We start from the raw sequence: 13454 nt of genomic DNA, 5'->3' as shown, positions 1-13454 counted from the left end.
AGGAAGAACGCCTGCGTCCTATCTTAGACATTAGGGCCCTCAGCCCCTTGCTTCGGAAGAAGTTCAAAATGCTCATGTTGGCTCAGGTCCTGTCTGCCTTCGACCCCGGGGACTAGATGGTAGCCTTGGACTTGCAGGATGCATATTTACATATCCCCGTCCTGCCAGCCCACAGGCGTTACCTGCGGTTCTCGGTAGGCGTGGAACATTTTCAGGGTACCCTGCTCCCCTATGGCCTTACCAGCGCCCTTCAGGTGTTCACGAAAGTAATGGCTGTGGTCACAGCTCATCTGCGCAGATCAAGTGTTCTAGTCTTCCCCTAACTCGACGACTGGCTGTTGAAGGCTGGCTCGCCCCAGGCTGTCGTCTCCCACCTCCAGACTACAGTGGACCTCATGCATTCGCTGGTGTTCACTATCAACGTGCTGAAGTCACACCTGACTCCCTCTTAGAAGCTCCCTTTCATCGGAGCAGTTCTGGATACAGCGCAGTTTTGGACTTATCCTCCCAAGCAGCGAGTTCGAGATATTCAGGTTATGATACAGATGTTTCAGCCTCTATCCCAGATTTCGGTGAGAATGACCCTGAGGTTGCTGGGCCTCATGGCCTCCTTCATCCTGCAGGTGGATCATGCCAGGTGGCATATGCAGGCTCTCCAGTGGGACCTGAAGTTCTAGTTGCCGCAGAATCAGGGGAATCTTTCCAATGTCGTCCAGATCTCGGAGGGGACTGCACGTCAATTTCAGTGGTGGCTCACGAACCAGGATTGGGTCAGCGCAGATCCCTCTCCCTTCCCCAACCAGACTTCAAAGTCGTGATGGATGCGTCACTCATGGGATGGGTTGTCTACCTGGGAGTAGCGGAAGTCAGGGGTCTCTGGTGGAGTCTGGTCTCCACATCAACCTTTTGGAGCTCCGGGCGATCCGTCTTGCACTGAAGGTGCCATATTGTGCTGCAACAAACAGGACAGGGTGGGGTCGTGGAACCTATGTCAAGAGGCTCTTCGCCTTTGGACATGGGGGAAACATCAGGGCATATCCCTGGTGGTTCAACACCTGGCAGGTTCTCTGAATGGCAGGGCGGTCGAGCTCACCCGTCGGTGCATGAAGGATCACAAATGGTGTCTTCACTCGGAGGTGGTGGAAGACCTCTTTCAGTAGTGGTGGGAGCCTTTGTTAGATCTGTTCGCCACCGAAGAAAATGTGCAATGTCAGCAATTCTGCATGTTGGAATTTCCAAGGCAGCACTCGCTTAGTGACGCTGTTCGCCATGAGTGGAATTTTTAGCCTCATGTACCACTTTCCAACTGTACCACTTCTGCCTAGAGTGCTGAAGATCAAGTGCGATTCTTGTGGTGTCGTACTGGGCAAAAAGGGTCTGGTACCCCAAGCTCTAGAGCATGGCCATCGATCCTCCGATCAGACTGCTTCCTCAGGAGGATCTTCTGTCGTAGCAGCAGGGGACGATCCTCCACCTGAACCTGTCCAGCCTCCACCTTCTTGCGTGGACATTGAGTGGCGACAGTTGACTGCATTCGACCTTCCTCCGAAGTTTGTCACATCATCTTGGCAGCCAGGTGTCCCTCCACTAAAACAGTAAACGCCTGTAGATGGACTAAATTTGTGGTATGATGCACAGCAAAGTCTGTGTATCCCCTTTCTGCCCCTCTTTTGGAGGTACTCTTATTCATTCTCTCTTTTTCCCAGCAGGGCTCTGCTCTGGGCACTCTCAAAAGCTACATTTCAGCCATATCTGCCTTTCTTCGCATTCCTGATCAACCTTATCTTTTCAAGTCTCCTATTGTAAACAGATTTCTAAAGCTCATTATTCACCTCTTTCCTCCTGCTCCATTTATAGCCCCAGTGGTACTTGAACCTGGTCTTAACATATCTTATGTGTGCTCCCTTCGAGCCTCTTCACAATTGTCCTCTTCAGCTCCTCACTCTCTAGACAGCTTTCTGTGTTGCCATCACCTCTGCCCGCGGAGTGAGTGAGCTTCAAGCTTTATTTACCAAACCTCCTTTTCTGTCTGTTCATCCGGACAAAGTAGTTCTTCGCACTAAGTCCTTTTTTCTTCCCAAAGTGGTTACCTCTTTCCATATAGGACAGACCATCACTTTGCCTACCTTCTTCCCGCATCCGCACCCTTCCAAGGAGGAGGAGAGACTCCACCATCTGGACCCCAAACGTGTGCTGTCTTTCTATCTCGACTGCACAATGTATTTTTGGGTGGACGATCAACTCTTTGTTGGCAATGTAGGCTGTAAGAAAGGTCGGGCGATGCAAAAACTTACCATCTCTCGGTGGGTTGTCCTATGCGTTAAGATCTGCTATTTCCTAGCTGGAAAAGAAGCTCCAGTGGTACGGCGTGCCCACTCCACCAGGGCTACGGCAGCTACTACTGCCCTGGGACGTGCAGTCGTACTCATTGACATCGGTCGGGCAGCCACACGGTCATCCCTGCAGACGTTTACTAAACACTTGCCTAAACAGCCTAGTCTGGAGAGACTGCTACTTTGGCTGTTCTGTTTTCCAGGATTTTTTGGTGTGAACTTAGTTTGCAGACCCACCTCCGGAGTTGGCATTGCTGGGGTATCTATCTAAAGGTAGTAACGAATCTATAACTACTGTCTCTTTCAGATGAACAAGTTACTTACCTTTGGTAACGGTGTATCTGTAAGAGACATATGTAGTTATAGATTCCTTACCTCACCCAACTATCCTCCCCGTTCTGTGAACTGACTTCTAGGAATAGGGTCTTCCTTCCAGGGCCTTAGTCAGGTGCACCAGTGGTCAGTGTCTTGCCTGGCTCTGCGCTTCTGGCGTGTAAAGTTGTGTCAGAACTGACGTCTGTGCGCAGGTGCGGTGTCTAAATAGACACCGCAACTTCATCCCGGTGAACACGATGGCAACACCACCTACCAACACGTAGGGGTACTGCTAAAGAAAAATCTCCAGATGCAGTATGACGTCTGGGGGTAAATCTAAAAGTAAGGAATCTATAACTACATATGTCTTTTCCAGATACATTGTTACCAAAGATAAGTAACTTGTTCATCAAGTCCACATAGACAGGCATTTTGCATGTTCAGCCTTGCAGGACTTCTTAGTTTAAGGTATTGGTCCACAACTCACCGCTAGGATGGTATGTCTTGGGTATCTAATTCAAAGCTAAGGAATCTGCAGCTAAAAGTCTCTATCAGATGAACAAGTTGCTTACCTTCAGTAACGCATTATCTGGTAGAGACTCTATCTAGCTGCCGATTCCTTGCAGCCGCACCCATGCTTCCCCGCTGTGCGAACTAATGTTGTAGAGCTAGGTTTACTCCCCTGTCCAGTGCCCTCATTTTGCATACAACGTCAGTTCCTTCAGGAGACAACTCAAGACCTGGCTGTTTGAGCAGTAGCGGACCCCTTCCCCCAAGCGCCTTGAGACCCTTCCGGGTGAGTAGCGCGCTATACAAATGCTATGATTGATTAATTGATTGATGGTTCTCTGTGCTTCTGGCGTGGAGAAAATGAAAAGTACTGACGTCCGCACCCCTGGGTTGCACGTATATAAGTACCGCATAGTCCTAACCAATGCTAGCGACGACGTAACACTGAGCCAAATGGAGCCACCCGATGGTGGTCGCAAGCGGTATAGCTCAGGAAAAGTTTCTGGAACAGCTGGTGGCCTGGGAAATATAAATGTAAAGAATCTGCAGCTAGATATAGTCTCTACCAGATAATGCGTTACTGAAGGTAAGTAACTTGTTCATTACTGCTATATAACTGGAGAATAAGAATATTTCCTCTTCCAGATGGCATCAAGAACTTAGTTCCTCAGTTTGGATTGCCCTGCCCACAAAATGTTCCTCTTTAGTGGTTTATTACATGTGCAAAGGTGGCTGTAATGGCATTCCCGGTGCATATTTCTGTCCAAGAAATAAGAATGATGAGTCTATTGGATATCTAACATTCTGCAAACTGTAAGTTATTGAGGTTTTTTGTGTCATGAGGCTCTGTAGAACATATTCAGCCGGTGCTTTCCTATCAAGTGGTTTCCAGCATAGGTTGGTAATTGGCAGGAGCCAAGCTGTAGGAGTGAAATAAAATTAAGTTAATGATTCATTTATTTACCCTAATAGGTAGGCTTGCTCCTATTATTTTCGCCCTCCCATCAATGCAATAGCCACTAGACAAAAGCACCAATTAGCTCCTTTATATTGAAGGGAACTATCTGTGTGGTGTCAGTTGTGGAAAACTCTACTGAAAAGCAACAAAACCAAAGTCTGGTCCTGCTACTAAGTCCCCTTACCCACAGGTTTGTAAATAGGGAGATACCTTAGGATTGGAGTCACCATGAAGGTAACTTTAGTCAACTTTCTTGGCTCTTTATTACTTGTATTGAAAAAGAAAAAGCTGACCACCTTGTGAATTCTATGTCGGGACCGGATGCGAGGATTATACTCATCTTTCTTTTATTTCCATACTGCAGCAACTTCAACTTTAATAACAAAAAACTACAAGTTCCATGGTTTGTGTAGTTCATAGGTCGTTCACAGTCCACCAATCAGCAACGTTCATGGTCCTCGAGGGTGTGCTGCCGCTAATACCCTTCCACTTTATTTCCTGCTCTCCAGCAAGCTAAGTACAGTTTTCCTCTTGCTTGCCATGGCGGGAGGCATCCTGTGTATATTTGTACAATTTTCTGGTCATTAATAGGCGGCACTTCGCTGGTTTTGTTTATACGTGTGGCGCACGAGAGCGCTTGCTGTTTATCAGTTGGTTTTTTTTCCTGTTCAGGTTTGGGGCCGCAGGAACTATTACTGCTCCACTTGCGGCCCCTCTTGAGGTGAGGGTGCATTTTGACATGCATGTTGCAGGGGGGCGCATGTCTGCGTCTCGTTGGTCAGCATCGCACTCTTCACATTGGGACCAGAGAGTATCGGACAAATGCCCTCGCTGCAAGGTCGCCTCTCAGCTCTAGAAGCCCTGACGCCCGCAAAACGTGGGTCCGTACTTCGATACCGGTCTCCTTTACGCCCGGGGTCTGTAGCAATGTCGCACGGAGATTTTTGGTAAGGATGTCACACACGTCTGAGACCTTGTGGGGAGATTCTTTTGGGCGGGCCCAGAAGCTTTGGACACCCGATTGAAACAGGGTGAGTCGCCCCTGGCGGGTTATTAAGGCCAGTCTTACACCTTTTTTAAAAAAAAACTTTTATCATTATTCCAACATATACAGTCAATTTTACTGTTACATTTGTTCCTATAAGAAAATTGGTAACAATTCCAGTCACATGACAGTATCATGATTAGTCACATGTCAAAGCAAAAACAATTTGAGAAACGGCTCCTAATTCAATAAATTACCTTCACACGTTTACCTTGTGGTTCAGACCCCAAACCTACCACAGCCAAGCTGGCACCCATGGCCCAAGTGACTGATACTATATTAATAAGGCATCAGCCCATCCATCCTGCTCAACCCACACCCGTCGGCACTATACCATCTGGAGTGAGCGCCGGGGAGCCAAGTGCCAGGGTCTGAAAATGTGTCTTGAGTGAGTTTCAGTTATCCTTCGGTCGGGGCTTAGGTGGAAGTAGCGTAGCGTATAATTCACAGTTTGTATTGCAAAAGGTGAGACTGGCAAGCCATGCACTTTTAGCTGGAATTAATTTACTACCCCATCGAAGCGCAATCTCACGTTTAGCCAGAAACCGTGCCAGAGCAATACATTTACGAAGTTTCTTAGGATATTTCGCACAAATCCTAACAACGCAACCTCTGGGGAGGGGGACAATTCCAGCTGTGTCATTTGCGATAGTGTTTTGAAGACGGCCATCCAAAACTGAACAATCCTAGGGCAAGTCCATGTCAAGTGAAGGAAGTCTGCAGAAGGGCTGTTACATTTGCAACAAGTGTGGGGATGGGAGTGGTCTATAGTGTGGAGCTTAGCCGGGGTCATGTATGAAAATGTAACCACTTATGCCTGCTATTCAGTGAAACTCCCCTAGTCTGCGCACAGCAGAAGGCCCATTGGTCATCTAGGATGTGATAACCAAGGTCTGACTCCCAGGCCGCTCTAACCTTGCTGTCATGGCGCGGGTTAGGGTCATGCAAGCCTTATATTGTTTGGACATCAGTTGAGTCCCGTCTGAGGCAAATATGAGAAGGGAAAGAGGTTGGAAGGACTGAGGTTCGACAGGGTATTCTGTGATTTTGGCTTGCAACGCTCTGCGCACCCTGGCAAATATTATATAGTCACTCCCACGCCCCCTGCATTCTCAAATACATGCCCCCCAGGGAAGAAGTCGCAACATTTTGCCATGGGATGGGATTTAAGCACCCTCAAGACCAAGGTCTTATCCGTAATAGGGAGCCATAGGTTGTGTGCTATAGGGATGTCAGAGGAGTACAGGGAGCCATGTCCAGTGATCCGCTAGAGTTTTCGCTATGCCCAACTCGTGGTGGACACAGTCTGGATATCCCTGGGGTCACAGGGAAAGCCTTGGGGTAGTATGGTCGAAAGGGGAGGCGAGATCACCAAGTCAGACTCTGGCCTAGTATAGGGAATGCGGGTATCTGGATGATACCAAGAATAGGAAAAACTGGCCTGTGCGACCAGATAATACATTCTAAAGTCTGGAGCACCGAGCCCTCCCTTTTCGTATAATAAAGTCATGGTGTCCCACCGTATCCTGGGTCTTTTGACCCCTCAGGCGATTGAATGATATGGGCGCGGAGGGTTTTAAAAAGCTATCTGGGAGCGGGATGGGAATATAGTGAAACATATATAAAATCTTCGGGAGCACAATCCTCTTCATGAGAGCAATCTTACAAGAAATAGAAAGTGGGAGCCCCAACCAACGCTCTATCTGCGCTTCGAAGTTATGCATAGCTGTGCTGTAATTGAGCCGTAGCATATGTATACCGAGATACCTGAACGACTCGTCACACCATGCCACTGGGAATTCCCAGTCCCATTCTGGTAGTCAAAGGGAACAGAACAGACTTACTCCAGTTCATACTTTCCTGGGATTCTCCAATCCTTCTACCCCAAGATCTTTTTCTCCTGAAGGATCCCCAGGGCGCTCCACACCCTCTAGTCCAACAAGGGCGGATGCCCGTGGTAGCATGGCGGATTTCACGTTGGAGCCTGCTTCATCCGCGGACTCATCTACTGAGTCCTCTCAGTCGTCCTATAAAAGAGGGACCTCTGGGATCTCTGGGCGGGTATGTTGTGATCCCCCGTTTGGCCTGGCCAGAAACGCCTTCTTTAGGCTGCCAACGGCTCCCAGATCCAGGCGTGCCCCCTGCACCATGCATGTGAAAACTTAACCTTTGCCTCTAGAGGGGCCACAAGTGGAGGGGTGAAAGCTCCTGGGACCCAAACCTGAACATGGAAAAAAACCAACTGATTAACAGCCAGCGCTCTCGCGTGTCACACGTATAAACAATACTAGCGAAGCGCCATCTATTAATAACTAGAAAATTGTACAAATATACACAGGATGCCTCCCACCCTGATAAGCGAGAGGAAAACAGTACTTAGCTTGCTGGAGAGCAGGAAAGAAAGAGGAAGGGTTTTAGCAACAGCACGCCCTCGAGGACCATGAACACTGCTGATTGGTGGACTGTGGACAACCTATGAACTACTCGAACCATGGGACTTGTAGTTTTTTGTTATTAAAGTTGAAGTTGCTGGAGTATGGAAATAAAAGAAAGATGAGCATAATCCTTGCCTCTGCGTCCTTGATAGAGTTGAAACTTTCTGTTATGATTACTAGGAAATGTTTCATTAAGAATTAAAAATCCATTGAACAAAAAGTATATTTGTTGGTGCTTTAATATATTTCACTTTTTTCATAGGTATGGCTTCATCACCTTTGAGTCTCAAGATGATGCACAAAGGATTTTACTGGAGGTAATTATAGTGTTAGATTTCTAATTGTTTTTTTCAACCATGATGTTGTTATTACATGTTGTTAAACAAAATACAGCCAGCAGGTTAGAAGTCATAGTATCAGGCTGTTAGGTTTTTCAGTTCAATAGTATAAAGGCTATGGCAAATATTACGTTAAATCATACATATATACTATCAGGGGCACAAAAATCAACAGTGAATGGTTTCTTCCCTGTCCTCCGTCTCAATTGTGAGCCCATCATCATAAAATACTTTTTAGCAACATAAAGGCCTAAAACATCTATAATGACAGCACAGTATTAGAACTTTCTCCCCGCGTGGCAGAATTGGTCACAAAAATTCCTCTTGGAGTAATAATATCGCTGGTAAGTTTTTACTAATGGTTAAGACAGTCTCAACAACGGCATCCCCATCTCCATCTCTAGGAGGTGAAGTAGGTTCAAAGATTTTAGTTTCAGTGAACATGATACAGCATGAGCCCTCTCTGATTGATAGGAAAGCAGCAGATTGCACACTACATCAAATTTACGCTTCCTTTCAGTAATGGTGTTATCTAGTTTCTCTATAGCCAAAAGATTCAATAGGGATGTAATTGTATTTATATAGCAATTCCAGCCCCGGAGGAGGCGTTGAAGGTCTTAAAGGCAAGTAGCACGCTACTTTGGAACCCAAGGTTAGTGTAGTGGTTACTAGGATTAGTCATGTGCTCTTAAGAAAAATTGCAGGCATTTACTCCAGTTACTTTGTGATGTATTATATTAATTCCAGTTAGGTGTAATCAATAGTTGGTGCTATGTGGTTTTAATTGAATGCTTGGTGTAATAGATAGGCTGTATTGTTAGGTTACAGAGATAGGGTTTTACAGAGGAGAGGCTATGATCTATGGAATAAGGTAACAGCCAACTGCAGAATTACAATAAGAAGGTTTAAGGCAGACAGGCATGAGACTGAGAGGAGCCTATACTCAGAAATATAAGGCCTGCAAAGGATGGAAGGTAGGAAGAGTATCACTAAAAAAAGAAAGGAAGTGAATCGAGCAGAATTAACTCTATACCAATTTTTCATGCAAAGCTTTCTGAGATAGCTAGCAAATGAATGATGTAAACTGTAGAGAGAAACAACATTATACACAATGATCCATATCCAGGGCAGACAGCTTAAATGTGTTATTCAGAGTGTATACCTCATTTAAACATTAAGGGCCTAATTCCGTTGTCTGGCGGACCGCTGCTGACAGGCCGATGGTGGCGGTACGTCCGACATCTAGTGAATTGGTTAGACCGCCGGATTACAATGCCAGCAGTCGGAGCGATTTAGGCAGGGGGAATGACCGCCTCATCCAACAGGCTCATGGAGCCCATCAGGATGGCGGTCCGAGCCTAATCCCTATAATGAGGACGGGCCTGCAATGGAGGCACTACTGTAGGGTTTAGGATGTCACGCTCCCTCAGTCTTTACATGGCAGTCCCATCGCCATGTAAAGGCAAACGGAAAGGTGCTTTAAGGGACCCAAGCAGGGCCCTGTCCCCAATGGGCCACTGAAATGTGGCCTTAGGGGCACATGTGGTGCCTTCCCAAACTTCCGTGCACCATGTACCAGGCACCACATTGTGCCTGGCACACAGTGCATTGATGTTTGAGAACTGCTCTTTTCCATGGCCGCGGCCCAAGCTGCAATGGAAAAGAGCAGTAATGAGGGCATAAGAGTCATTGGGCCAGATGTAGGTCGCCCAATACCGGTCGTTAACGGACGAAATTACTGAATTTCGGCCGTTAACGACCGGTATTGGGCTTTTTAGATGTAGGTGGCATTTTTTCAGGATTCGGGATTTTACCGAATCGGTAATTTAAGGATTTGGTAAAATACCGAATTCTTAACATACCGATTCAGTAAATTACCGAATCCAGGATGTAGGGAGCACTCAAGTTGGTGCATTCCTCAGTTAAGGATTCGTTATTTACCACCAACTACAAGTTGGTGGTAAATAATGAAAATCTTTGAAAAAGCATTTGTTTTGCTTTTCCAACAGTGCGATGTGGCAGACATACATGCCCTTAGGGCATGTATATCTGTCACATGTGCACTTATACACAATTGAGGGGTGCAACAGGGTGTCAAAGTGACACCCTGCCACCCTTCAATGTTTTCCCCCTTTTACTGAATCGGTATTTACCGATTCGGTAATTGCCATTCATTCCTAAGGAATGAATGGCAATTACCGAATCGGTAAATACCGATTCGGTTATTACCGAAACTTACAGATTCGGTAATTTTTAAAGAAAAATTACCTACATCCCATTTACCTATTCTTAAATACCGAATCGGTATGATTCGGTATTTAATAATAGCTAAATTGAGATTACCTACATCTGGCCCCTAGTCTTTTGTGTACCAAACCTGTGACATCTCTTTTAAACATAGTCTTAACTATCCCAACCTTGGTACAGGGTCAGTACACTGCATAAGGGGAATTGGCGTAAAAAGAAAAAAAGGTCTTTTTAAAAGATCTTCCCTCGCCATTCTTTAATTGAACAGTTTTTTCACTCACTCACCAATATATTTAGCACTTGGAGAGGGCGTAGGATTGAAAGTTTCATCTCATAGTCACAGGTTGGAATCCTGGTTGATCTACTCAGCTGTTCATCTTTCTGACAGCCATAAAATGAATGACATTGAGTTGGGAAACCATAAAAATCTATATTTCAGTGACTGGATACCCAAGATCAAATGTGTGCTTTCCAAATTCAAATGTTGTGTTAGATTGAAAGGAGAAAACTGTTCAATTAAAGAATGGCTAGGGAAGATCTTTAAAAGAGACCTTTTCTTTTTTTTTTTTTACGCCAACTCCCCTCATGCAGTGTACTGACCCTGTAACAAGGTTGGGATACTTAAGACTATGTTTAAAAGAGACAGTTCCGTTGTTTGATTCAGCGGATCCACATTCTCTTTCTAGAAGCTGTATATAAAATTGGGTCTGAAAACACTCACTTTGTTCCAGTCACAATTTCTTTATGACGAAGGAAGGGAATGTTCCGCATATTACTAAAAACCGCTGTGTACGTGCCCTTAAGTGCCTTGCAGCCTAGTTGCTTGCTGAGAGACGGAAGTTGTCTTCCTGATCATGCAGGTGAAGACACTCTCCAGAAGGAGTGAGGTCCAGCATGTCCAGGAAGAAACAGCCTACTTAAAAGCGATCTAGCAAGATCCCTACTGCCCCTGAATCTCTTGTCTCAGTACGTGGTGAGAAAGGTTATTCTGTGCTCCTAGACGGTCCAGTTAGCATTTGTAATTATGTGATTGCCATGGATATGTGCCAGGGGTTAATAGTTGAGCAGTTTGTCCTAACCCAGTGGTATGCCACAGTACCTTAGGCAGCTCCTAGGCAATTCCACTGTATATATGTCTGCCTTAGTCTGATGTGTCGCAGTAGTATTGTTGTATCCCCTAGATCACCATTGGTAGCACCAGTGGTATTGGGTAGCTTAGAATATTCTTAGGCAGATCTCACCACCTCCCTCCAAAATGGCTGGATGAGCGGAGCATCCCACCCAGTTTGTTTTAGGTCCCCCAGTAAATCAGTCTTGCCAGCATTTCTGACTTACCGGAGTGTAACATTTATGTAGTTGAATTGGGTAGTGGTACTGGTATCATAATGATTGTTTGCTTGTCTAGCCATTATACTTTGCATACTCTGATGCAAATACCTCGACATATCCAGTCACTGGGTCTCAGATAACACCACTTGCTACTTGTGGATCATGATATTGTGTGGTCACCTTTAACAGAAAGTCCTACAGAATGAAGACCATTACATTGGATCCCATAGCTTGTAACCCAAGGTCGTAATTAAGTATACTTGAATTTCTCTCTTTTATCCACCTGAAAAACTCTATAACTGTTCCAAAGATTTAATGTCTTCATTGCCGAAAGAGATCGGAAATCATGAGGCAGTCTCCACTGTGCAGTGTCACAAAGGAGCCTTGCTTGAGAGCAGATTTCTAAAGTGGATGAAAATGATGGGCGTATGAGGATTCAAGTATGTTTGTTCAATATGTCCCAATGTGGTTAACTTTAGTGTGCTGAGATAAGCATTAATGGGACGATGGCTTTTTGGTTTCCATGTGTACCCATTGATTTTCGGGATCGCTGGCGTTCCATTCTGTAAATAACCCTTAGTTGAGCCGCTCTGTAGTATCACGTAGGGCTAAGCCTCTCTTTTCTTTAGGTTGGAACACTAGTTTATACAGGACACTCAAGTAATTGCCTGTCATATGTAACTATTTCTTGTGTGTGTGTGTATTGGGGAGGAAGGGGGTTGGTCATGTATACGCCCACAGGATCAGGAGAAATAGTGACCCCCAGATATTTTATTGATCTGGCTGCCCAGTGGAACATCTTAGACTTCTTAAGAGTGTCTACCTCTGTTAGAGGGATTGTCAAATTCAGTATTCCAGACTTTGACATATTCATGTTAAATCTAGAGACCGCCTCATATTGTCTTAAAAGTTACGGGCAACGGAGGTGGCTGGTTTAGACCCCGCCAAACCAGCAAATGACTGACCTGTGTGAGTCTATTTACCAAAAAAGGGGAAAGTCTGGTAAACAAAACCTTAAAAATCCCTTGCAGAGGTAAAACCTCTTTAATCAATGCGACTAATGCAAGGTACCCTCAACAGAGTCAGTGTGAAGAAAGTGAGAGGGAAAATGTGTTACAAAGGGGGGTGGGGGGGAGTCTCTTTTCAGGGTCACCAATATGGGCTACAACCCTGAAAACCAGGTAGTCATATGACTGAAAGGTGTTGTGGGGCCACCCTAGCTAGGTGAATATAAAAGAAATCGAAAATACTCAGACAAACTCAGAGATGTGCAATAGATAAAATACCTCACTCCTTTATTGACGTCCTTGCTCTGTATAATAAAATGCTAGAGGTGGGTATATTTCCATCCCAATCTCGGGCAGCATGTTTCAGCTTTCCTAAAGCACTTGATCAAGGTGCAGAGGGCTTTCATCAGGACCTGTATAATTCATTCTCTGTATATGTATGCCTCTATGTAGGCTAGAATGTGTAAGACTTTGAACAAGGAGATCCTTATAAACAGCCTTATTCCGTGAGTTTTATATTCTCAACTGGATCAGCTTTAAGCGAAAAAAATAACTTATTCAATAAAACATACAGATTCACTCTCATGTGGATGTCACTCATGTTAGACACTGTGCTCTGTGTTGATTCCATGTAGTTGGGTATACCATGATATGCATGCTCGTACTTGTGGAAGTTTACATAAAACACCAGGCTCAAAAAGTAACCTTACCATCTCCCTCAGATCTTATGTCTAACTTGTGCAACCAAGCTGTGGGCAACTGTGGTTATATGGCAAGATTTGTTAGTTAATCCAGATACTTCTCGTTTGTGTGTCTTACATGATAGATGAAAGGTATTAATAGTTAATTTGTCACCTCTTTACATACAAAAGTTCTCCAGTATTGGGGTGTCTTTCATAGATTCACATGCTTGAATATTCCCCGTCGTCGAAGTCGG

At 45.2% G+C, this 13454-nt stretch overlaps 1 protein-coding gene across 1 annotated transcript in view; it reads left to right on the top strand.

The window, feature by feature from the left end:
• Nucleotides 1-13454, top strand: part of BOLL (boule RNA binding protein) — a 927996-nt gene that overhangs the window by 380994 nt on the left and 533548 nt on the right. The window contains exon 4 of the mRNA XM_086955429.1: nt 7859-7913. Coding sequence (XP_086811555.1) covers nt 7859-7913 — 55 coding nt within the window. The remainder of the gene's footprint in view (nt 1-7858; nt 7914-13454) is intronic.

Source organism: Lissotriton vulgaris, chromosome 2_1 (assembly GCF_964263255.1).
Source record: "Lissotriton vulgaris chromosome 2_1, aLisVul1.2, whole genome shotgun sequence".
Classification (NCBI taxonomy): Eukaryota; Metazoa; Chordata; class Amphibia; order Caudata; family Salamandridae; genus Lissotriton; species Lissotriton vulgaris.
Note: the sequence above shows the minus strand (reverse complement) of the source record. Positions and strands in the feature narration are given on the sequence as shown.